Source organism: Rhamphochromis sp. 'chilingali' (genome assembly GCF_963969265.1).
Source record: "Rhamphochromis sp. 'chilingali' genome assembly, chromosome: 4".
Lineage (NCBI taxonomy): Eukaryota > Metazoa > Chordata > Actinopteri > Cichliformes > Cichlidae > Rhamphochromis > Rhamphochromis sp. 'chilingali'.
In genome coordinates, this window is record NC_137948.1 from 1028456 (window position 1) to 1053421 (window position 24966).

General features: G+C 47.8%; 1 protein-coding gene across 2 annotated transcripts; it reads right to left on the reverse strand.

The window, feature by feature from the left end:
• Nucleotides 1-12376: 12376 nt before the first annotated feature.
• On the reverse strand, nt 12377-24906 carry esf1 (ESF1, nucleolar pre-rRNA processing protein, homolog). Of its 2 annotated transcripts, none has more exons than XM_080879443.1 (14): nt 24791-24906; nt 23340-23683; nt 22875-23176; nt 22676-22789; nt 22477-22586; nt 21601-21753; nt 21043-21157; nt 20692-20866; nt 20459-20605; nt 20233-20360; nt 19639-19726; nt 16412-16503; nt 16183-16329; nt 12377-12903 (listed from the first exon to the last, which is right to left on the reverse strand). In XM_080879443.1, exons 2-14 carry the CDS (start codon nt 23659-23661, stop codon nt 12577-12579), a joined length of 2220 nt encoding a protein of 739 aa, XP_080735569.1. In that variant the 5' UTR covers nt 23662-23683; nt 24791-24906; the 3' UTR covers nt 12377-12576. The 2 variants fall into 2 exon arrangements, with proteins under 2 accessions (XP_080735569.1, XP_080735570.1); XM_080879444.1 differs by having other exon boundaries at nt 24795-24854.
• Between the last annotated feature and the right edge of the window lie 60 nt (nt 24907-24966).

The following is a 24966-nucleotide window of genomic DNA, read 5'->3' on the forward strand; positions in this document are numbered from 1 at the left end:
CTGAAATGAGTAAAGCTGTTGTTCTTTTAACCCTTGTATGGTGTTCGGGTCTGTGAGACCCGTTTTCAGTTTTTCTCAAAAGAAAAATTAAACAATTAATTATTTTTTCAACCTGAAATTCATTGGCTTTGGCTTATTTTCTGTGAAGAACATAAATCCAAACTAATTTTCAGTGACCTCATACTGTACCTCCCCCCACGCATTTACATTACATACAAGGTGCTCGGGTCCACTGGACCCAGGTCTAATAAAAGTGTTGAGAGTGTAGGTCCTGTGTTCCCACACTCTGTCTTCCTCCTTTCTGGTGCTGCTGATAGTGTTTTCTTCCCCTCCTGCTCCGCACAAAGTTGCAGCATTGTTGAAAATTCAACTATCAACACCGTCTGCTCTGACATTCCCGCACATTTTACCCTCTTTCTTGAGGGATCCAAATTTTATTTTCTCATACCCTGTCCCACCTGCAAATTAGGGGCATAATACTATAAATAAGACTTTGCCAGTGTGGTTCTTTATCACAACTGATCAAGATGGCAAAAGATTATCTGCTGCGAGGGCCATCCAATTGATTTTGGAAGAGAGAGGGGCTTCGGATGATGATGTTGACAAAGAGGTTTCAGAATATTTCACATTTCTGAAAATTCAGAGTCTGACAGTGACTTTGAAGAAGAGGATGAGGTTGAGCACCATTTAGTAACAAAACGAAGACGAGCACCCCATCTGCAAGCAGGTCCAGGACCAGAACAAGCCCACCAGACAGCAAGTGAAGAAATATGGATGTCAATAACTGGTGAAATTGAATGGTCTTCTTGCCCAAGAAATGAGCCACCCTGCAGAGCTGTTACTGTGATAAGCCAGGGCCAACATGGCTGACAGTTACTCATGTGCAGGACATCAAGTCTTCATTTGAGCTTTTCATCCCAGATTCCATCCAGAAAATTATTCTGGATTGCAGTAATCTAGAAGGACGGTGTGTTTTTGGAGAGAGGTGGAAGGAGACCAAATTCATCTAAGAACCCCAAAGGCCTACTTTGGGGTTCTTATCCTTGCTGGAGTTTTCAGGTCCAAAGGGGAATCCACAGAATCCCTGTGGGATGCAGAAACCGGCAAGAACCTTTCCGTGCATCAGTGTGTCTGGAAAACTTCCACAAAATTTCCAGGATTATCCGTTTTGATAACCGAGACGACAGACCAGCTCGACGGCAGAGAGACAAGCTAGCTGCCATCAGGACAGTGTGGGATAAGTGTGTGCACCACCTCCCCCTGTTTTTTACCCTGGGCCTAATGTCACCATTGATGAGCAGCTGATCCCATTTAGTTGTGAAACATATTGCTTCACGTGTAAATGTGTTGTGTCTTTCCACTCACTCCACTTGATTATAACGGATTTATTTTTTTATAACATTTTATTTAAAAAAAAAAAAAAAAAAAAAACGAGAAGCACATTAATTCATAAATGTGATCTAACAAAGGTAAAGGGAAAAAATTAACCATGTTTGCTGTTCATATGTCTTGTAATTGGGATGAAGTAAACATCTGTTGAGTAATTTAACATAAAATTGTTTGATAGTGTTAATTTGGAAAGCCAAAACTCTAGCGGGTCCACCAGACCCATGAACACTGGCTGAGTAACAAAAATATGAACCCCACACAAGGGTTAAAGGGGAAACTCATCACTGTGATAAATGTTTCAGAATAATATCAATGAACTGAATCTGAAGCACAGATCGATTAATCGATGATAATTATGAAGTAATTAAACGCTTCATGGGGAGTTTGTAGAACTTTGATGGACCCTGGTGGAAACTTTCTCCTGCGTGACGTGAAGCGGGACGAAGCTCCTCCGGGCTTCCTGTTTGTGAGCATTAAATTTCCTTTTCCGACAGCTGGGAGCGCAGCCCGCCTCCGCCTCCCCCAGCATCCACCTCTGTCGCTGCAGCCCTTCGCTACATCCATGAACCTCCCCTGAGCTCTTCCTCCTCTTCAGTCTGCAGCTCCATCACACAGCGGGCCTCACCTCCATCTTTAAACCGTCCCGTTTACTCTTGCTCTTCTCCTTCTGTCACACTTGTCTCCACCTGCTCCACCCTCTCTCATTAGCGTACTCGGTCTCTCCAGGCTCTCCTCCACCTCCCCTGTGTGGGGTTTCTGTGTTGTTGTGGGCTCTTTGCAATAAGGCGCACCGTCAGGTGACTGCTGTGAATCAAAGTGAACTGAAAGCCTGCTGATGGTGATTTCAGGGCCAGGTGATGTTTGGTGATGTTGGAGGTGGTGGTGAGCCCGCTGATGTCGTCCTACCTGCTGGTAGTACGGGTCGGCACCTGCACAGGTAGTCCAGCTCCTCCAGAGTGGAGCGTCACAGGAGGGTCTGCGAGGGTGGAGGAGAGGAGCAGCAGGGCCGGTCTCTGCAGGAGGAGGATAGTCCTTCCCTCCCCATCTCCAGCTGCCTCCCTCTTCCCGCTCCACCACAACCACCCACACATGCAGGGCCTTGGAGTAGGGGTATGTCACCAGGGTGCAGAGGAGGCTACCCCCCCTCTGTCCCCTTCTGGCTGCCTCTGCCTCAATTTTATCCCACAACTTAGACATTCACATTATTCACACTCTCATTACACATACATATAGGATCTTGGGGGTGGGCACGATACACGGAGTCCAAAGTACCATCAGGGTGTACACCCCACCCCTGGCGTCGTTGCCCACCTCTCAATTTTAAATACACGTAGACATTGAGGGCTAGCAGGAGGGACTATGCGCTTACCTGCTGCTCTCTGGCAGGTAGCTCCATGCCCTCCTGGGTTTTAAATGCACCTTAGAACACACATGCATCAACACTACAATGAGCGGGTGGAGGGAGGTTTGGAGTCTTCTCTCACCCCCATTCTCTGCGGCCTGCTGGAGCGGGGGGGCTAGGAGGAGGAGTTGGCCGTCCGACTGCGGTCTGGAGTGTGGAGCCTTCCTGCTGCTGCGGAGTCGGGGCGGTCTGCCTCCCCCCACCGCAGGGAAAAGGGTAACACCACCTGGGTCTGGGTGCAGTTCCCCCCTCCAGGGGCGGGGGCACCTAGACCCGGTTCGTAGAGTACGCTTGGGGAGTGTGATTGTGTGTACAGCGTCTCTTTATGTCTGTCTCCACGTTGGTTGAGTGTGGAGTAAGTGCATATGAGAGCATGAGGGTGGGAATGGATGTTTGTGTCTGTGTGTGCCTGTATGTCTGTGTCTATATGTCAGGTTGGGTATCAGACGCCACCTCTCTGGGGACACCTCAGGCCCTCCAAGGTTTGGAGGCCTATCTCCCCCCACCACCACTTCCCCTGCCAGTGGCGGACTCCCTCAGACATCGGTGCGTTGGTGGTTCTTTGTGTCCGGGGATGGGCGTCCAGGTACACACCGGCTCACTCCTTGGCGGCCGCTTATCGGGGCCTGGAGCCTGGGGCTCGCTCGGGCCACTTCGGAGGTGGGGTGCCCCCGGCCTCTCGGCCTGGGGCTCGGTCACTCAGGCACGGCTGGCTGCCGGCGGAGCTCACGGGCGCGTCACTGCAACCCCCCCTGGCTTCTGCTCCGCGGCTGCTGAGTGAGCCCTCATCTGGGACTCTCCTCAGCTCTTTCCGGGACAGTGGCGCGGCTGCCCCTCTGTTGGTCTTCCTTGGTCTCTTGTGTTCTGGGGGCCTCTGGATGTCTGGAGTTTTGATCTCCTCCATACCTGCTTCATGCCCTGGAGGACGGGGCTGTGGCCCCCCCACACCCTCTAGCAGATTATTACATGAAGGAACCTTTTAAAAAAACAAAAAACAAGCGCGTCCATGCTCACAGGTGTACACACGGGTGATCACACCCACAAACTACACCCTTTTTGGCTCCTACCTCAAAGCACACTGTGTTCTGTTGTTCTTATGTGCTGCACAATAATGTTTAATATTTAGTATTTACTGTCATATTCCCATATATCATTGTGATGTTGTTTATTCTATAACTCTTGTTCTCTTCTGCTTGTTTTCTTTTTTCTTTCTCAGCAGGTGATCCAGGTGATTGATATATGCATTTTTTTTCTCTGCCCGTTCTGTTGGTTTTTGTCTTTTGCCCTTCTCCCCCGTCCCTCTTCTCAGCTGTTTCTCTTTCCCTCTTTCTTTCTCCCCTTCTTTCCCCCAGTCAAGTCAGTCCCGTATTCAGTAAGTGAAAATAAAATAAACAATAAAAGGTGAATCAAATGGACCATTACGGCAAGGCTGGGATGGTCAGTTTGGTAAAGTAAATCCGTTGGGCATCTTTCTTTGCCTTTAGACAACAATTCTGATGCAAAAGAGCCAAACGGGACAGGCCAAAAAAAAAAAAAAAAAAAAAAAAAGGAGGAGGATAGTCGAGTGCTCCCATGATGCTTTTGAGCCTCTGCAGACATCAGTAATAAGTTTTGCAAGAAGCGAGATAAGGATGGGGACGTTTGTCTCACAACAAGAAGCCGTCTCGTCTCGTCCTGATTTCTTCTCCGTGAAGCACTCGATCGTACTGGTTTCACAGGGAGTACCAGTAGGATTACAGGCGATGTCATCCGCAGGTCAGCTGTCCCAGGCGGTCGGCTCGGGCTCGTCGGCTCTCTTCATTACCGGCGTGGCAGCTGTCTGATGGAGCTGATACCGTGCAGCAGGTAAGCTGAGCCTCGTTATCAGCAGACAGGTGTGTAACTGTAGTCGTGCGAATCGCCGGCTCACAGACCTGTGATCTGCCTCGCTGCAGTCACGTGACCTTTGCTCTCACTACTCTCTGTAAGGGGAGCTGACCGCAGGCTGTGCTGGACGCGTGCAAAGTTTAATTATAAAGTCTTTCCATATGAAAGGTGTCCGTCTGTGGTCGTCTTCGGCCTGCTCGTTGGACAGAGCTGGCTTTATCTGCTGATGGCTGCACACAGGGCTCAGTCTGATGATCCCTACCAGGAAGAGCTTTCCTTTAAAGACTTCGGGGCAGACGTAGTAACACTGGGCGCAAACTGCAGAGATATCTGGTCTGGGATACCCCACTCCCACCAGGAGGAGCTGGAAAAGCTGTCGTTTCTCACTTTGGTGTTTCCCAAAGTTTAGTGTGGCTGCAGAGCTGCCACGTGACGCTCCGGACTCCTACACCGACGTACCGCTGCAGCCGACACAGGCCTGCGGGTGAAATGAAGTTACCTGAGAATGACTCTGAACTCTGGATGACGCCCTCCTCAACATTAATTATTCCCATTGAGTCAGAGAGGATGGAGACAGGTGAGAGGAGCTGATAAAGAGCGGGGCAGGTTTCCCTTTAAAGACGCTTCCTTGTGTCAAACAAGTACCGAGTCATTAAAACCGTCGAACAGCGGCGAAGTCTCCGAGATCGAGTGGATGCAGTCAGCTGATTCTGGGCTCTTTGAAACAGAACTGATTTAGATCTTTGAGCTCACTTTTATTCACACGCTGCTTTACAATAAAAACGAGAGAAAACACCATCTAACAACAACAATAAATCTATCAGAGCTTTATTTCAGAGTAGCATAACCACGCTACCATATGTCATTTTCTTCTGGAACCGGCTGTCTGATGGTCTTATGTGGAACGAAGTTTGGAGACTCCCCAATCAGTTTTTAATTACCAGCAAAATTAAAGATGTTGCTTATAAATTCATACACAGAATTTACCCATCTAAAGATGATCTTCAAAGCAAATTTAAATTAGACACTGATACAAACTGTAGCTTTTGTAAAACTTGCAACGAATTTACTAGAATAGAATAGAATAATCCTTTAATTGTCCCACAAGGGGAAATTTGGTTGTAACAGCAGCCAGAAAGACACATATACAAACAAACAGGACAGAAACATACATGATTTTTCTTACATATTTACATTAAGGACAGTGGTTACTATAAACAGAGTACTGTACAGTTATTAAATTAAATAAAAATAACTACAGATAAGAGGCAAACTCAGGTTGTTGTGCGAACCGGTTGATTAAATTATTGCAGTTACAGCGCAGATGTAAACATCTGTTTGTTGGGAGCAGTTCAGATTGTGCAGTCTGACAGCTGCAGGGAGGAAGGACCTGCGGAAACGCTCCTTCATGCATCGAGGATGCAGCAGTCTGTCACTGAAGCAGCTCTGCAGCAACATCTGCATGCATGGGCTGGGAGACTCTGTCCATCAGAGATGTTATTTTGGCCACAGTCCTTCTGTCTCCACCACCTGCACTGGGTCCAGGGTGCATCCCAGAACAGAGCTGGCCTTCCTGATGAGTTTATCCAACCTCTTCCTCTCAGCTGCTGATAAACTGCTGCTCCAACATACAACACTGTAAATATGACAGATGCCACCACAGAGTCATAGAAGGTCTTTAAAAGCGCTCCCTGGACTCCAAATGACCTCAGCCGCCTCAGCAGGTAGAGTCTGCTCTGACCCTTCCTGTACAGAGCATCAGTGTTGTGGCTCCAGTCCAGTTTATTACTCAGGTGAACACCCAGGTACCTATAGGAGTCCACTATCTCAATGTCCACTCCCTGGATGTTCACCGGTGTCAGTGTGGTGGGTCAGCGTCTCCGGAAGTCCACCACCAACTCCTTGGTTTTCCAGCTCCTTGGTTTTCCCGGCGTTGATCAGCAGGTGGTTCTGCTGACACCAGTCCACAAAGTCCAGAGTCCACTGTCTGCACTCTGAGTCGTCCTCACCTGTGATGAGGATGTAGATGCGGTGTAGAGGGTGAAGAGGAACGGTGCCAGCACAGTGTGGGGCCCCCGTACTGCAGACCAGCGTGTCAGAGACAGCCCTGTGACCTCACATACTGTGGGCGTCCTGTGAGGTAGTCCAGTATCCACTGGGACATGTGGTGGTCCCCTCCTGATAGCTCCAGCTTGTCCCTCAGAAGTCGTGGCTGGATGGTGTTGAAAGCACTGGAGAAATCAAAGAACATGATCCTCACAGAGCTTCCAGGCTTCTCCAGGTGAGTCAGAGCTCGGTGCAGGAGGTTGTCCTCCACCCCGATGCCAGGCTGATGGCATCTGGCATCTACTACACATCTGTTTTGGTTTTGTAACCTGGTGCAAGACTTTTGGCAGAGTTTATGTGTTTTTATCTCAGAAAATGTATTTAAAGGATTTGTACTGTTTTGGAAATATGTATCATTTGGTCTCCACATAAACCAAAGACAATGCAACACTGATAACAGATATGTGATTAACTTGTTAATCTTAATGGCTAAATTTCATATTCACAAATCCAAATGTTTAGGAAGACCTTCCTCTTTTTATGTATTCTTCTACGAGCTCGTGCAATATCTTAATTCAATTAAGAACTCTACTAACCCAAAAGCTATAAAAACTATGGTTGAATGTGAAAAAATGAAGATCCTTCAATCACTTTATTCTTTGCTTAATCAATTAAACTTCTCCCCCTAGCATATGTATATTGTAGGTTCTGAATATTGTTTATTCATTTGTTTGTTTATGGTATACATTTTTTGTAAGTGCAGCACCTTTAATGTAGTGCTGTTTAATTCTACTTTGTATTGTACTGATGTTTAAATAAAGGGTTGAAGAAAGAAAAAAACAAACTTCAAATTTGGGGAAATCGACGGCGCATTTGGAGGACAGCCGTCGTCGCGTCGCTGTGACGTAATCGGTCTCAAAACGCGTACTGTGCGGTCGCTGGATTGGGACGCAGGCGCAGACAGGAGGCGCTGCTCTGACTCGTACATGGGGCTGTGCTGCCCCCACGAGGACAGACGGTGCGCTCACAGTTCAGGACAGAGAGTCTGTATCATGTTCGTACTGAAGAGTGAAAGCTGTTCAAGTCTTCCAGCTGTTATTGAGACAACATAAGTGTGTGTTTCCATTAGACAGTGAGGCTGGATGAGGTAAATACCTGCAATCATCCAGCAAAGCAATGGGCAGCGCACAAGAGAGAAGAAGGCATGAAGTAATGAACTTCAGCAGTCCAGCTGGACGTGAACTTTCAATCAATCTCCAAAGGTTGATTCTGTTCATCTGGACGTTTTCAGTAGGAGAAACGTTTCGTGACTCCTTCAGTCTCAGCTGACTGCAGGTTTCAACCTTATAAACAGGACATTTGACTGAAACCAGCCACTGAGGAACAATGGGCTGGGAGGGCAGTTCCTTCATCATGATTATGCAAATTCTCACTCTCAAATTCTCACCCTCGGTAACATCCCTGATAAAAAGACAGAAAAGTCTTGAATAAAATGTTAAACTTCGGAGGACGATAAACAAGTGCACACAGCACAGGTGAATGCAGATCCAACAGAAATAATCATAGTTCAAAGCTGCCATAAATATCAACGTTGAGCTGTCGGCATTTAAAACAGTTTTTAAAAACAGTTGCAAGACCTCCGCCGTGACCAGTTTCCTGTGGGGAGTTAGAGGGGACGAGTTCAGAGAAGGGCTTAAATCACCAGGATTAAGCCAAGTTTCAGTCACAAATAAGAAAACGTTAACCTGTCCTATATTACTCCGTAGTCACAGTTTCTCTCCACAGACTGCTGTCAGCCATGACACAGGTTGTTCCTCCGATTCTCTCCGTCACTCCGAGGGGGGCTCTGGTTGACGAGAAGTTTAAAGTGTTGGTCGAGAATCTTCCTCCAGGATGTCTGGTAACCGTCTGCTCCCTCCAAGAACAATTCAACTTTATTTACACAGCACCAAATCACAACAACAGTCACTTCAGGGCGCTTTATATTGTAAGGTAGAGCCTATTATACATACAGAGAAAAACCCAACAATCATATGACCCCCTATGAGCAGCACTTTGGCAACAGTGGGAAGGAAAAACTCACTTTTAACAGGAAGAAACCTCCAGCAGAACCAGGCTCAGGGAGGGGCGGGGCCATCTGCTGTGATTGGTTGGGGAGAGAGCAGGAAGACAGGATTAAGACATGCTGTGGAAGAGAGACGGGGGGCTGCATCTGGGACGCTGCAAACTTGTGATTGCGCCTCCGGCCGGATAAGATGGGGCCTGATTATTTAAGACCTTGTATGTGAGGAGCAGGATTTTGAATTCTGGATTTAACAGGAAGCCAAAACAGGAGAAATCTGCTCTCTCTTTCTAGTCCCTGTCAGGACTCTTGCTGCAGCATTTTGGATCAGCTGAAGGCTTTTCAGGGAGTTTTTAGGACTTCCTGATAATAATGAATTACAGTCGTCCAGCCTGGAAGTAATAAATGCATGAACTAGTTTTTCAGCGTCACTCTGAGACAGGATATTTCTAACTTTAGAGATGTTGCACAAATGGAAGAAAGCAGTCTTACATATTTGTTTAATATGTGTGTTGAAGGACATGTCCTGGTCAAAAATGACTCCAAGGTTCCTCACAGCGTTACTGGAGGCCAAGGTAATGCCATCCAGAGTAAGAATCTGGTTAGATACCATATTTCTAAGATTTTCAGGGCCGAGTACAATAACCTCAGTTTGATCTGAATTAAGAAGCAGAAAGTTAGCGGCCATCCAGGTCTTTATGTCTTTAAGACATTCCTGCAGTTTAACACAGTTTGGCATCTCTGCGTTAGTAATATGTCGATTTTTACATTAGATAATTCTTATTCTAATTCCTTTAGAATAAGAGAAAAAAGAGAAACCAAAAAATAGTTTAAAGTTAAAGAGGTACCTACATAGGGATTGTATGTCATAACGTAAGTATCTACACAGATATGTACCAGTTATAAACAAGTTATATATGCCATATAAAAGAGCAGGAGCAATGTGATCGGTGGTAGTGCACACTGAGTAAGAGGAAGGACTAGAAGTAGGAATGATGGCTGCATTATGCTACAATAAATACGTTCATAAACAGAGGTTAAATGTCCATAAATCGTCTTGAACCAAGGCGCACGCACACTGTGGGGACCCAAAAGCAGACTCAATACGAATTTTTTCTGGAACTGTGTACAGATTTATTAATTTAACAGAGAAGATCAGGAACAACCGGGGAGACGAGAATCTAACTTAATGCCGAAGAAACCGGGAACAGAAACGCCCCGGGAAGCCTTGATCGGGACCGTGGGGAGCTGCAAGAGAAAGGGCAACAATTACTCGTGTGCAGGGCTGCAGAGTCACAACTACTCGAGAGTTAGAATATTGAGGCTTACAGAGTGAGACCATGGGACTCGGACAGGAGGGTGTCCGTGGGAGAAATTCTAAGTGAGAAAAGTTTAAATTCATGTTGGCAATAAAAGAGCGGGGGCAGAAGGGTCTACAGGTCAATGAAACTGACGATGCTTTACTGCTTTGTGCTTGTTTTCATGTTACTCCACAAGGTCAGTGAAAGAACAAAGGTGCTAACCCCTGGACCAAAAGCAAATGGTCCAAGTGGGCGAGCTGCTGATTTTCAGATGGCAGGTCTACATCTAGAAGCACAATGAGCACAAACACCAACAACCAAAGTGAAGCATTAAGACAAAACTGTCAAACAGGATCCACACATCCTGCCACAAACACATGCAAGACAACTAAATTGGTCCACAGAATAGATGTAAACTGACTAAACTACGACACAAATCAGACAAAAACAGATGCAACATGATCACAAACAGACACATGTTGGCTACATGTTGATGCAAAATGACTGAAATCACACGTGCAACACTTCCTACATATTTGACAACAGAAGAAAAACACAAACAAAGTTGGCATGTATTTTCATTTAGATTTCTTTTTTTATTTCATGCCGAATTAGATATTTTAAAAATCAAGCGCCAAATCACAAAGTCTCCTCCCTGTTTGTACTGTAAGGTCAAAACCCTGCAGTACTACAGAGAACCCCAACAATCAAATGATTAAGTAAGAATGATTGAATGATTCTGTACACACACAGACACAGGCTGTTTATTCAGTTTAAGAGGAACAAGTACTGATAAAAACATCGATCAGTACTGATCGATGTTTTTATCAGTAGGGGAGACCGGGGATAGTTGTAACACTTCCAGTTTCTCCAATCAGGGCTAAGTTTCAAATGATGTGACTCATCCTGTGCATGCCCAACTCAGTTCTGCTATCACATGTGAAAAATCAGCACATTTTGTCAAACACAGACAATTTAACACAAAAAAAAGTAAGTTTTTCTACTTTATTTCAATGTTTAATAGCATCATCTGCTTTGCAGTTAAACTCATCAAACTTAAATTATGTTATTTGTATGTCTGTGGGGATAAATTCTGTGTAAGTCTTTAGTGCTAATGTTTTAGCCGTTGGCTGTAATGTTAGCGAGTTCATGGCTATAGGAGTCTGGGTCAGTTGTAACAATAACGCAGATGTTAAAACTTACCACACTATTACTTTAACTTATATTAAACAAGTTGGGGCAACGACATCAGCAGAGAGAGGTTCACTGGTCGCTTTTGTATATGTGGTTAATGCCATTGGCAACACAATTCCTCCACTGTTTGTGTTCCCACACATACATTATGCAGACCACTGTGTCAGAGATGGACCAGTAGGAAGTACTGGTAGTGGAAATAAATCAGGATGGGTGCAAGAAACAGATTTCCTCATCTTTCTGAAGCACTCTGCAAACCACACCAAGGTAAGCCAGGATAAAAAGTAATGGAATTGCGATGCTGGTGAACAACTACATTTTTTCAGCTTCATTGTTATGTTCAAAATTGGTGCAAGAGTTGTAGGTTATAATGCCCACTGAGCCAATGAGGCCAAACTCAAGGAAGACCAACCAAAATTAATGAAATATTCAGTTGCAGAAAATTCCATAATTTGTCTTTTTTGGGGGGTTGGAATATGTTCAAAAGCTAGATGTCTGCATTCTGTCACACACACGGCTACATAAATGGATCTCTGCACAACTCCTCCATCTAATGCGCAGCACACAGTGCAGCAGTCGCAGCCTGCAGCACGTCCTCCACAGTGGAAATAACAGTTTCTCTGTAATCATCTGGATGCTTATAATTGATATATTTCTTTGTAAGTTTGTAATAAACTGTATTGTTTTATTAGTTGTGTGTGTTACTGTGTTTATTGGAGTGAGTGTGACCACAACACTTCCTCTGGGATGACTAAACATTCTGGTGGGGATAAAGGAAGCGTCGGTGACGTGTCCGTGACACAGCAGCAGCTGTCACCTGTTTTCAGCGTGGGCAGATCTGAACTCTGATCTCGTCTGATGTTTACAGAAAGGCCTGATTCTGTCAGTCGTTTAACATGATGTGACTGTTGCTCATTCTCAGCCAATCATCACCTTTCCCTGGAAACTCGGCTGATGGGTTTTGTACGGATTATTAACCCTCGGCCAGGATGCAAGGCTGCATTAAAGCTTGCTGATTAGAGGCGTGGCCTCTTTGACTGACGGGTGGATGCGACGCTGGCGGCTGCAGCTGCCCGCGGCCTGCCTGAACAGAACGATATTACAGCATTATAGCGAAGGAGCGATCCAGACGAACGACTCTGTGTTTTTAATCCTTTTAATCTCAGTTCTGTGAAACATCAATAATAAAACTTTTCCACGTTCGTGCTGCTGTCAGGATCCCGCTGCACACAAACATATTAACACAAAACCCGAGGGCAGTCCAGGAAGTAGATCCTGCGTGATCGGCGCCTGATGGACGTGGCTAACGTCTGGAGCTACAGCAGCTTCTGCTTCTTGCGAGCCTGAAACTGCTGCGTTTTGCTTTTGATGGATCTGACGAGCAGCGACAGACTCGGGTCCATCTGCGTCGTTGTCGCCCGAGCGTCAGACTCTGCTTCCCGACTTTTCCTGTCGCTCTCCGCCTGCGTGGGCGTGACCTCCTGAGCGCCCTCCAGGCGCCGCTGCTGCTCCTCCCGCCGGCGCTGCTTCTCGGCTACGATGCTCTGCGTGGCTTTGGTCTTCTTGTAGCTGGGGTGGGAGGGGTCCAGGTTGAAGAGATGGGAGGTGAACATGGCCTGGAAACGAGGGTCTTTAACGTCCACCTGCAGAGAGGGAGAGACGGGACATTTAGCTCCAGGTGTATCGTAAGGTCAGTTTCACGCACACCTGAGCCTGGATTGGCCCAGACGGGTCTGAAGGTCAGCGCCATCGTTTCCCACTGCGGTCACATCATGTGACCTGCTGCCATCAGCCAAACGATGCAGACCAACCAATCCTGCCAAACAGACTGAGGAGCGGCCGTTTGCCCCGAGCGTGACCTCCATCACCCCCACCCACCCAATGCTACATGCAGAATAACTCCATCACTGCACTCAAACTTAATCACTAAGGTTAATCATTTATTTATGATTAACCACGCCCCCTCCCGCCACAACAGTAGGCCAAACGAAGCGCAAGGAGCGTCAGCTACAGTGGGGCAAAAAAGTATTTAGTCAGCCACCGATTGTGCAAGTTCCCCCACCTAAAATGATGACAGAGGTCAGTAATTTGCACCAGAGGTACACTTCAACTGTGAGAGACAGAATGTGAAAAAAAAAAAATCCATGAATCCACATGGTAGGATTTGTAAAGAATTTATTCGTAAATCAGGGTGGAAAATAAGTATTTGGTCAATAACAAAAATACAACTCAATACTTTGTAACATAACCTTTGTTGGCAATAACAGAGGTCAAACGTTTACTATAGGTCTTTACCAGGTTTGCACACACAGTAGCTGGTATTTTGGCCCATTCCTCCATGCAGATCTTCTCGAGAGCAGTGATGTTTTGGGGCTGTCGCCGAGCAACACGGACTTTCAACTCCCGCCACAGATTTTCTATGGGGTTGAGGTCTGGAGACTGGCTAGGCCACTCCAGGACTTTCAAATGCTTCTTACGGAGCCACTCCTTTGTTGCCCGGGCGGTGTGTTTTGGATCATTGTCATGTTGGAAGACCCAGCCTCGTTTCATCTTCAAAGTTCTCACTGATGGAAGGAGGTTTTGGCTCAAAATCTCACGATACATGGCCCCATTCATTCTGTCCTTAACACGGATCAGTCGTCCTGTCCCCTTGGCAGAAAAACAGCCCCATAGCATGATGTTTCCACCCCCATGCTTCACAGTAGGTATGGTGTTCTTGGGATGCAACTCAGTATTCTTCTTCCTCCAAACACGACGAGTTGAGTTTATACCAAAAAGTTCTACTTTGGTTTCATCTTCAGCAGCGGAACACGTCTGGCACTGCGGGATTTGATTCCCTGCCGTTGTAGTGTGTTACTGATGGTGACCTTTGTTACTTTGGTCCCAGCTCTCTGCAGGTCATTCACCAGGTCCCCCCGTGTGGTTCTGGGATCTTTGCTCACCGTTCTCATGATCATTTTGACCCCACGGGATGAGATCTTGCGTGGAGCCCCAGATCGTGGGAGATTATCAGTGGTCTTGTATGTCTTCCATTTTCTGATGATTGCTCCCACAGTTGATTTTTTCACACCAAGCTGCTTGCCTATTGTAGATTCACTCTTCCCAGTCTGGTGCAGGTCTACAATACTTTTCCTGGTGTCCTTCGAAAGCTCTTTGGTCTTGGCCATGGCGGAGTTTGGAGTCTGACTGTTTGAGGCTGTGGACAGGTGTCTTTTATACAGATGATGAGTTCAAACAGGTGCCATTCATACAGGTAACGAGTGGGGGACAGAAAAGCTTCTTACAGAAGACGTTACAGGTCTGTGAGAGCCAGAGATTTTCCTTGTTTGAGGTGACCAAATACTTATTTTCCACCCTGATTTACGAATAAATTCTTTACAAATCCTACCATGTGGATTCATGGATTTTTTTTCACATTCTGTCTCTCACAGTTGAAGTGTACCTCTGGTGCAAATTACTGACCTCTGTCATCATTTTAGGTGGGGGAACTTGCACAATCGGTGGCTGACTAAATACTTTTTTGCCCCACTGTATGGTTCGTACGTCCTGTGTTGTCGGTTGCAACGTTAGATCACGCGATCGTGAAGGCAAGAAGCTGGAAAATCGCCTCTCTTTCCATCGTTTCCCCTCCTGGAGGCAACGGGAGTTTTCTCACGTATCCGATATTACTAAACGAAGACGTCAGGCTTGGATTGCAGCGCTCACACGAGCGGATATCGACTTCTCTGCCATCCCTCGTTTTTTGTTGGTTTGCTCGCGGCATTTTCTTTCCGCTGACTTCTAAATAAATTCATAGGTCTCTTAACAGGCTTTTAGTGTTATTTTGAATGCGCTGAGGTCATAGGTCATTAGATAAAACATCCTAATGTGGGATGCTGCAGAGCCACGTCGTGTTGACGGAGTAGCTTATTATTTGGCATTATTGCAGGCAAACCAGCATATGAGCGTGGGTGTAACAAAGCCAGACTGGGCTCCAACGCTGCCCACGGGGCACGAGCTGACTGACCGGCACACAGCGCTGCTTGATGAGGTTGTGAAGGTTTGCTGTGTTTTGGTGAACATGTGCCCAGTGTGGTTGTCAAACCAGGGCCAATGACACTTGCTCTTGTTGAATATTCATAAAACTGCTGTGTTGCGTTTACAGTTCATTGTAAATAATTGTACTTTCTGTGAAGCGGTTTCAGTAAAACAGAAAAGAAAAGTCTGTTACTTAGCAAGAACAGCTGGCATCGCTCGTGGATCGTTCATCTAGAGTTGCTGAGGAGAAGTTAATGTTATGAGCGACCTCTGGCTGTATCCTGGTCACATGGTCAACGCACTCACAACGGCCAAATCTCGTACCCAACCGTTTGTGAATCAGATGTGCGCCGTGTATGCGCCGACTCCACAGACAAGGCACGCGAAAATATGGGGATAGGACAACGGCGGTAGGCTGCCCGGGTTTCCGCTCCACTGCCTTTTTTCAGACGGGTCCACATTACCGATGCACGCCGTTTTTCTTCCAGTTACTGTCTCTTGGCGTCCGGTCCCGATACAGCCCTTTGTCTCTTGCGCTGGTTTTAAGGTTCTGACGCTCCTGCTTCCAACACAGTGTGTTTGTTTTGATTTGTGGCCTTCTGACATGGCGCCGCAATCCCACAATGCACTGCGGCGCGACGTCAACTCCAAAGCCCTATTGTCTGTAAAAGCAGGGAGCCTGAATGTTGTTGAACTCCTACTGTGGCCAACAGCGAGCCTGGATCACTGCAGCTCATCAGCTCAGCTGTGAGTTCAGCTGTTCTCGGCCTCGTGTTCACAGCAGCACGTTGTTCGCTTTCATTTGAATCCTGTTCAGTTCAGGCGACCACAGAACCACAGAGGTCAAAGGTTAAGCTGGCGCCTCGCTACAGTTTTCAGCCGGCAGCCATTGAGAGTATGCTCACCTGGAAGTGGTCGTCCTCCGGCAGCTCCTCCCCTTTCTTCAGCAGCTTCTTCCTCTTCTTCTTGCTCAGGTTCTGCTGCTCCACGATCTTGTCGTAGTTGAAGTGTTTGTGTTTGTCGTCGTCGTCCATCAGCAGAGCCATCTGAGCCTGGAAACACACACACAGTTTACGTGGGACAGGCCGAAACGATCAGATCCAGAACCGGCCCGGCCGAGCCGCGACCTCTGACCTTCTGTTTCTGCAGCTCCTCCTCCTCCTCGGCCGTCCGTCGCTCTTCCTCCTGCTTCTTCTTTTTCTTCCCTTTCTGTTTCTTCTTCATGTCTGCAGAGACAAAATCAGAGACCCTGAAGCTCTGTTGGTGGACACACACACACACACACACACACACGTGCACACACACACACACACACAGAGGTGTGGACTCGAGTCAGACTCGAGTCATTAATTTTATGACTTTAGACTTGACTTGAAAAAATGTTCTAAGACTTGTGACTTGACTTGGACTTTTACACCAATGACTTGGGACTTGAATTGGACTTGAACCGGTTTACTTGAAAAGACTTGATATTTTACCCCAAATATAAAATTTAACACGCATATTATATAGAGATTGAAAATGTGACGTCATTCACGGGTAGAACCGCAAAGGATTCTGGGAACTCGTGGCAAGCGGTACTAGCGCACGCAGGCTTTCAATTAAAATCAGTTATACAGCGATAAAAAGAAACACAAAAATGTCAAGAAGCTGTTGTATTATTAACTGCAATAGCCGGTCGCATGACAGCCACGGGAAGCCGACGGGTAAAGAGATCGGTTGTTATCGGATTACGTCGTGGAAGAGAAATTGTTCGAGCCATGTTTCCGAAGTGACAAAGAGGCGACGGATGGCCTGGATTGCAGCCATTCAAAGATCAAATATAACGTCCCAGAACACTCCAGCTCACAGGTTAGTCTGCTCCAAGCATTTACACGAAGGTCAGTGTTTTTTAGTAGTTAATACGTCATTTTCATAACATAATTGGTGATATAGGTTACAAGCAAGTCTGGCGCTGAACAGAAATTGTGGCGCTATGCTCCTTTATTTATTGTGCATAAATAGTGAATTGTCCTGACACAATATTGCGTTTCGCTTCTGTTATTATGGTACACTGACAAAAACATATACTTTTATTCACAGGATAAAACAGTTTTTTTGTATCACTAATTGCCCAGTACGATTACAGCATACAGTATTATTGTCACTGCTACATTTCTGTGATGCTACCAGAAATTATTTCCACTACTAATTAATTACCGTTGAGCTCAAAGGTTATATTAATAAACGGTTAACGAATGTGTATTTATGACGACGATTTGTGAGACTGGTAAACTTATGATACGTACGATGGTCTTTACTTTCTACACGGTGCATTTCAAGGTCCTGCACCCATCCGGCGGTAAACTGTACCTGGACTTGTTGCAGTGACCTGAAGTTACTAAACTTCATGAGTGTGTGCACTCACTCCAAGAACCGTATGATTATAAATATGCATATAAATATGCTACGATGAGATAGCTGACTTCATCTAACTAGCAAATGTTGTCCAGGCTACGTTGGTGATGCAGTTTTTTTAATGTGTATGATATTTTTGTCATGCGATTTTAAAGCCGGTCCTACAACCGCATCCAAGAATAACATGCAGCGTATCTCAGAACTGTCGGTGAAAATTATTCTTGGAGCTAAGTTTAATTGAGCTGCATTTTAAAGAGGTGCAATTTCACAATTTGTGTATATTTTCTAAGTTCACTATTTTGTCATGTGTTGAGAAAAACACAGATTTTAAAACTACATGGTCTAATATTTACATTTAGCATAACTGCAACATTATTTTTTCGTTTTTTTTTTTTAAAGACTCGAAAGGACTTGAAATTCAAAGTTTCAGACTTGTGACTTGACTCGGACTTTTACACCAGTGACTTGAGACTCGACTCTGACTTGCCTGACATTACTTGAGACTTGACTTGAGGATAAAGACTTGAGACTTGCAAAACAATGACTTGGTCCCACCTCTGCACACACACACACACACACACACACGTACACACACGCACACACACACACACACACACGCACGCACGCACGCACGCACACACACACACACGTACACACACACACACGTACACACACACACACGCACACACACACACACACACACGCACACACACGCACGCACGCACGCACACACACACACACACGTACACACACACACACGCACACACACACACACGCACACACGCACGCACACGCACGCACACACACGCACACACACGCACACACACGCACGCACACACACACACACACACACACTAGAGCTGGGCGATATATCGAGTTTTTAAAACATATCGATATATTTTTATACGAGATATAAGATGTGACAATATCCTTTATATCGATATAGTCTATGTTACGTTATAATTATAGTTGTGGAGCCGCAAGTTTGCCTCTCTTTCGTCCACTTTTGTCTCTACGCAACGTTACTCCGCCTCGCCTTCACTGAAGACAACTCCCCCTCCTCCCCCATCGCTTCACGTGCAGGCAGCGACAAGACGGACACGGCAAATCTCCGTTAACGAGTTACTGCGCATCGCCCCATGCGTGGGGCTGGACGGCGTCAACGTGCTAACGAGCTAAACATGCTAACGAGCTAACAGCGCTAACCCTAAAATCCTTTCATTCTCTCAAAAGTTGATAGTGCGCCTTATGTATGAATTCTGGTTGTGCTTGATGGCCGCGAACCGATTTTATGTGGTACACGGCGCTCAGCAATCTGTCAAAAATGTTTGAGTACGACTTTGGTAAACTACGGAGCTGCACCGCTTGATAGATTGTCGGCGCATTACGGCTACCGAGGAGCTTCGCGGAGTGATACGTACTGTGCATCAACGTAATATTACCGTACTGTGTGTGTATAAGGACCATAAATGGCACCTGTAAGAGACGTGGTTATGAAGCGGATTTCAAACTCCAGGCTGTCAGTCACGCAGTAAAACTTGGGAACAGAGCAGCTGTGAAATCTGTCTGTCTTTGTTATTACGCTCAGCGTCTTTTAGTTTACATTTTGACTGCACAATTGTGAGCTTTTTGTTTATCACAAAAACAACCTTGTTTTCTTTTATTTATGGAGCATTATTATTTAATGAATGCTCATAATTTAATTTTGAGTAATTTTTCATGTACATCTATGCTGTATGTTAATAAAAGTGCCTGTGTGACATCTGGGACACAGCTTTGACTAAGAACTCTCTTTTTGTTCTTACTTTATGGCTTAAAAAAAATATCGAGATATGAATTTTGGGTCATATCGCCCAGCCCTAACACACACGCACACACACACACACACACACACGTACACACACACACACACACGCACGCACACACGCACACACACACACACACACACACACACACGCACGCACCTGCAGCACCGAGCTCCTCGGAGAAGAAGGGGTCGCTGAGGTCGACGTCTGAAGGAAGCTCGTCGTTGCTGAGCGCTCCCTCCGCTCCCTGATGAGGAGAAACCATCAGACAGGTCGGTGACATCATCACACTTGGATATGATCGGCGTGAATACAAACGTCTCAGGCTCAGCGTAAAGAGGCTCAGAGGCGTTCGTCAGTAGCCAATCAGGCTGCAGCCTCAGGATGATGTAAGCAACACGTGTTGGACTGAAACCAGAACAAACAGCGTCTGAACTGCTCCAATAACCTGCATTATCCGGGAGCCGGACCAGAAGCTCAGGGCTGGTTTATAATTACTTATAATTATAATTACAGCTGATCACAGATAATCTGGCGCGCCTGCAGTGTCAGCCTCACTCGGCAAACTGCTGATGTTCGGTTTTCCAAAACCGATTCAGGAAATTGATCCGACATGTCAAAGTAAAAGCAGCAGCTCTCACAGCGGAGCATCGTGGACTCCACATCAAGTGATGTAAGAATGCTGCTACTAACGAAAGCTGGAACGTTCCATCCAACAAAGACGCCGTTTGCGTCTGCAAGCCACGCCCTCACCTGTTCACTCTCACACTTCTTCTGCTTCTTCTTCTCTCTCTTCTTCTGCAGGAACTCCTCCCAGGGCGTCAGCACGTCTTTGGCCTCCAGCTTCTTCTTCACCAGCTGCTCCGTCGTCTCCTTCAGGCCTGCGGCGTGGAGAAAAACACTTTTAAAACAAGCCCCGCCTTCAGGCCCGACCTCTCCTCGTGTTAAGAAAGCAGGAAGTGAGGCTGCGTGCTCGTACCTGGCACCCAGGTGACCTCCATCTCCATGTCTTTGTCCTCCTGCACCTTCTTCTCTTTCTCCTGGATGCCTTTCAGCAGCTCTCTGTACTTGGAGATCTGCTCCTCGCTCTTTGTCTTCTTCTCCTGCGCCTCCACGACGCGCTCGTCTGTCCGGCACAAACACAGCACACCTGCTCGGCGCCGCTTTCACATTTCAGCAGTCAGAAAACCGTCATGTTCTCGTGTTTCTCACCTGCCGCCGTCTTCACGTCCTCTTCAAAGGCTCCGTCACCACCGCCTTCCTCCTCCTCTTCGCTGGAGGAGGCCAGGTAGGCTCTGAAGTCCATGTCCAGCAGCTCGTCTTTGTTGAACTTCCTGTTTAGGGCCGTCACGCGCTCGTGATCGGTTTCATCCCACGTCAGCTGCACCTGATCGGGTCGACACAAACACGTCACCGCCTGCTGCACGGAGCTCCTGCCCTGACGTCAGCTCTGAGTAACAAACTTCATTCGCACAGGTGAACCCGCCTGACATCATCACACCTGTAAAGTCTGCCAACACTCTTCCTGTCGCCTCTGATGGCGAGTGTCGGGGAAGCGCTTACCTTCGAGGTGGCGGTCGCAGACGAGGTGAAGAGCTTGGGCGTGTAGGCCGACAGGTTTACGTCCGTCGCCGCGTCTTTGGGCTCCTCGTCAAACTTCACGTCATCGGGAACGAAGCTGCTCGTATCAGGAGAAGAGGACAAGCCGTGAGATCCTTTAACGAGCTTCTAAAGTCGATGATCGACATTGAAGCTGAACAACATGACGCGTTTGGCTTTCATCAACAAGCTGGAACAAATCTGTGTGTAACTATTGGATGATTAACGCGCGCGTCATCATGGTGACCCTGCAGCGCGTGCACTCTGACCTTTGACTGAACTAAAGTTCATGGATGGAAGCTCAGCTGGGGAATGTTAAATACTCAGATCCTGGCTTCCCTGCAGACGTCCGATTCAGGAACGACTACATCTACAAACCTTCATTATGGAATAACTGAAGCGGGGAAAGCTGAAGTTTATCAACAGGAACACATGAGTCACTTTAGTCTGCTCGCTGACACGCAGGTCCGAGCGCAGCTAGCGTGAGCCTGACGTGCGCGCGTTTGCCGTTTGCTGACGTACCGCAGGTCGAGGACGGAGCAGCTGCTCTCGTACTCGTAGCCGTCGCACTCCTCGTAGATCTTCGCCGCCGTCTGGGCCGAGTCGCACTCTGCCACGGCGTAGAAATACTTCAGACGCTTGAACTGGTAGTCCCGCAGCTTCTCCCTGTAAACCCTGAGAGCACACAACACCCATGACCGTCTGACAGGTCAGCAGGGAGCCCCGCCCACCTGATACTGCACAGCTGTTTTTAAGTGTACACAGAATCACTGGTGTCCAAATGCAGCTTGTTTCAAAGCAATAAGGTTACAGTTACAGCCACTTCATTAGGTACACCTGTGCATCTGCTCGTTAATGCAAATACCTGATCAGCCAATCACAGGGCAGCAGCTCAGCGCATGCAGACATGCTGAAGTTTAAACTGACCCGACTGATGAAGAAAGGAGGTTTCAGAGACCATGAACGTGTCACGGTTGTGTTTCTGCTGATCTGCAGCGAGCAGCAGCTCCCTGAGTGAAACGCTAGCAGAGGCGCCGCTGTGATGGCGTGGAGCGCTGCTCCAGCAAAGCTCAGGTCATCTCAGACGGTTTCTAGAACACCACGATGAGTTTGCTGCACTCACTACAGCACCTGTGCGATGATGTCATGATGATGTCACTCCAGCAGATGTTGAATCTGATGCATGAAGAATTAAGAGTGCAGGGTGTACCTAATGAAGTGGCCTGCATATTCATGTAATCCACCTTTTATGTTGAAAAGCCAACAAACGTCCCCCCGGTGCCGAACCGTCAGAGCCGACGCAGCCTCATGACACAAACTTTCCCACGAGCTGCTCGACTAACAAAGTCTGGCTGAAAACTGCATCTAAATCCCGCCTCTCTGTGACATCATCATTACCTCTCCTCCTCCGTGTCGTCCTCCGAGTCGTCGGGCAGCGCCTTCAGCTCCATCGGTCCCTGACTCTCCTCCGCCTTCAGCCTCTCCTCCCCAAACTCTGACGGGTAGATCTGCAAGCATAACCCAGCACGCACTGTGCTGATCATCAGCACTTCCCGGCTCCGCCCACACACAGACAAACCCACGCAGGTCTCCTTACCTTCACAGAGAGCACGGCGCCGCCTTTGGGCGTGAAGGATTGGAGCAGAGCCAGCAGGTCTCGGGCCTTCAGCCGGTCCCAGTCCATGTTGCAGACGGCGAGCCGCGCCGACACCTAACGCGGTGAGATCGTGTTAGCAACGTTTCCTGGTGGCGCAGACTAACCTTTGACCTTCAGCCTTTACCGCACACAGCATCACCTCGTCGCTCCGCGGCGCGTCTTTGCACAGCTCCCCCCAGTCGTGTTCGATCTCCTCTTCCTCTTTCCTCAGGATGGTGCCCACGTCGTCCTCGTCGTCTTCGTCCGAGCTCGTCTCGATGTTGCCCTTCCCCCGGGCCAGATCCGGCCCGCTGTCGCTGTCGTCCCCCGAATCCAGGCCCGACTCCTCTTCATCAGATCCACTCGCCTCGTCACTCTGCGCCTCCTCCTCCTCCTCATCAGAGACGCTTAGGTCATCTTCATCCTCCTCTGCAGACCGCTGCTCGTCATCATCTTCAACACCTGCATCAGCATCGAACAGAAGAGAGACGGTCAAATCGTTTCTGACACGCTTACCTGAGCAGGGTCAAAGGTCACCTGGACACCCCTCAATCATCCACACAGTGTTGCTATGGTAACGGCGTGTTTTTACCAGAAGTTCATTAACATGAAAACATCTCCTGACCTTCAGAGAGACTCGCTGCTCCTTTAGGCTGCTCTGCTTTGGCGCCGCCAACGTCCTTCTTCTTCTTCACCTCGCCAGCTTCCTCCCCCTCGGAGTCGGACAGTTTGTAGAAGCGCTTCAGGTCCTCAGCGGAGGTGTGGTTGATGGGCCGCCCTCGCTTGTCCACCGTGTACTTGACCTTGAAGCGCTCGTCGTGGAACATGGACTGAAAGCGTTTGTCGATCTTGACTTTGCGCTCCCTCTCTGGCATCTCCCAGAACCGCGGGTCCTTCTGGACCCGGAGGAAGCGCTCGTCCCCGTTTGGGCGTTTTTTGGACGACATGGCGGTAAAATCCCAGCGTCACCTGCAGAACAGAAACCAGTTAAAAACCACGTTTCACACCGAGCTGGTTTCTGCTCGGACGTCAAACCCAACCCCCAGCCTCTTGATGGACACACGTGTGGCATTCAGGGTCATTCAGTAATCCTCATTACTACGATCACCGGCTCTTATGAGGTCGTAGAACTGAAAACGCTCACGTTTTAAAACACAATTTTAATGCCAACAACAATGACACGGAGCAAAGAAACGTGCAGTGGTGGACAACATGAACTCTGTGATGTCAGTGTGTACAGCGCCAGTCCTTCTTCTTCATGACCTCCGCTGGATCTTCTGGTCCTGAAGGACGGAGACTCGCTCCTGCCTCCTCCGAGCTCCAGGCAGACCACAGTTTGTCCCCCGTGCAGGAGCAGTGTGGAGACAGTCTGTGCAGCAGGCCGGTCCAGTGGACGGAACGGCTGCCTCACAGCTCTGGGTTAGAACCTGCTGGTTGTCCCGGCTCCTGCCTGGGTTCCCTCTGAGTTCTCCAGCTTCCTGCTACATGCTGCGTTTACAGGTGCCGGCTGACAGACCGGCGACCTGCCCGGGTGGACCCGCCTCTCGCGGTGTGAGCGCTGGGACAGGCTCCAGGCTTCCAGGCTGTGATCGTCCGAGGAGGCAGGAGCTGAGGTCCAGCTGAGGTCACGAGAGGTCAGCGGCGTGTAAACACGCCCCTTATTTCTCACTGTCATCACAGACGTGTGCGAACCGACGCAGCAACCGGTGATGACCTCACAGGTATCAGTGTCGTTGAGCCGCGATGAGCTCAGACTGCAGCGCCCAGACGGTTCTTATCGATCTCACCGTTTTATTGATCTGACGGTTTTGAATCGTTCTCTGTGCTCTTGTCTGTTTCATCCTCTGAAACTTTTGGAGGTTTTAAAGAGGATCAGGTTTGAAATCATCGCTCAGTTTGCGCCGCACACCTCAGCCTGGCTTTGTTTTCATGTTTACAACCTGGAGACACCGGAGATAGCTGAGAGCACAGGAAACACTTGAGAGGACCGGAAACAGCACGTCTATGCTTGAAACATCTGAAACACCTGAAACAACGCGAGCTTTAAATTAAACTTAGAAACTGGTGAAACTTTACCGACACAGTGTCCGCTCCTCCGCGATCTCACACACGTGTTTACCCAGCTTGCAACGCTGTAGCATCATCTGCTCCGCCCCGCCCCTTTCTCTAAGGCGAGCGAAGTGGGACAAACAGGAGCGAAACGCGGTTTAAACACAGCGTGACACGGCAAACAACAAACGCAAATTATTTTA

Excerpts from the sequence above, each read along its gene's own strand:
- esf1 (XM_080879443.1), bottom strand. The coding sequence starts at position 23,661 with ATGTCGTCCAAAAAACGCCCAAACGGGGACGAGCGCTTCCTCCGGGTC. Across the intron at positions 22,790-22,874 it reads ACGCGCCGCGGAGCGACGAG|GTGTCGGCGCGGCTCGCCGT; the intron begins GTGATGCTGTGT and ends TCACCGCGTTAG. Across the intron at positions 16,330-16,411 it reads AGGAGCTGCAGAAACAGAAG|GCTCAGATGGCTCTGCTGAT; the intron begins GTCAGAGGTCGC and ends GTGTGTTTCCAG.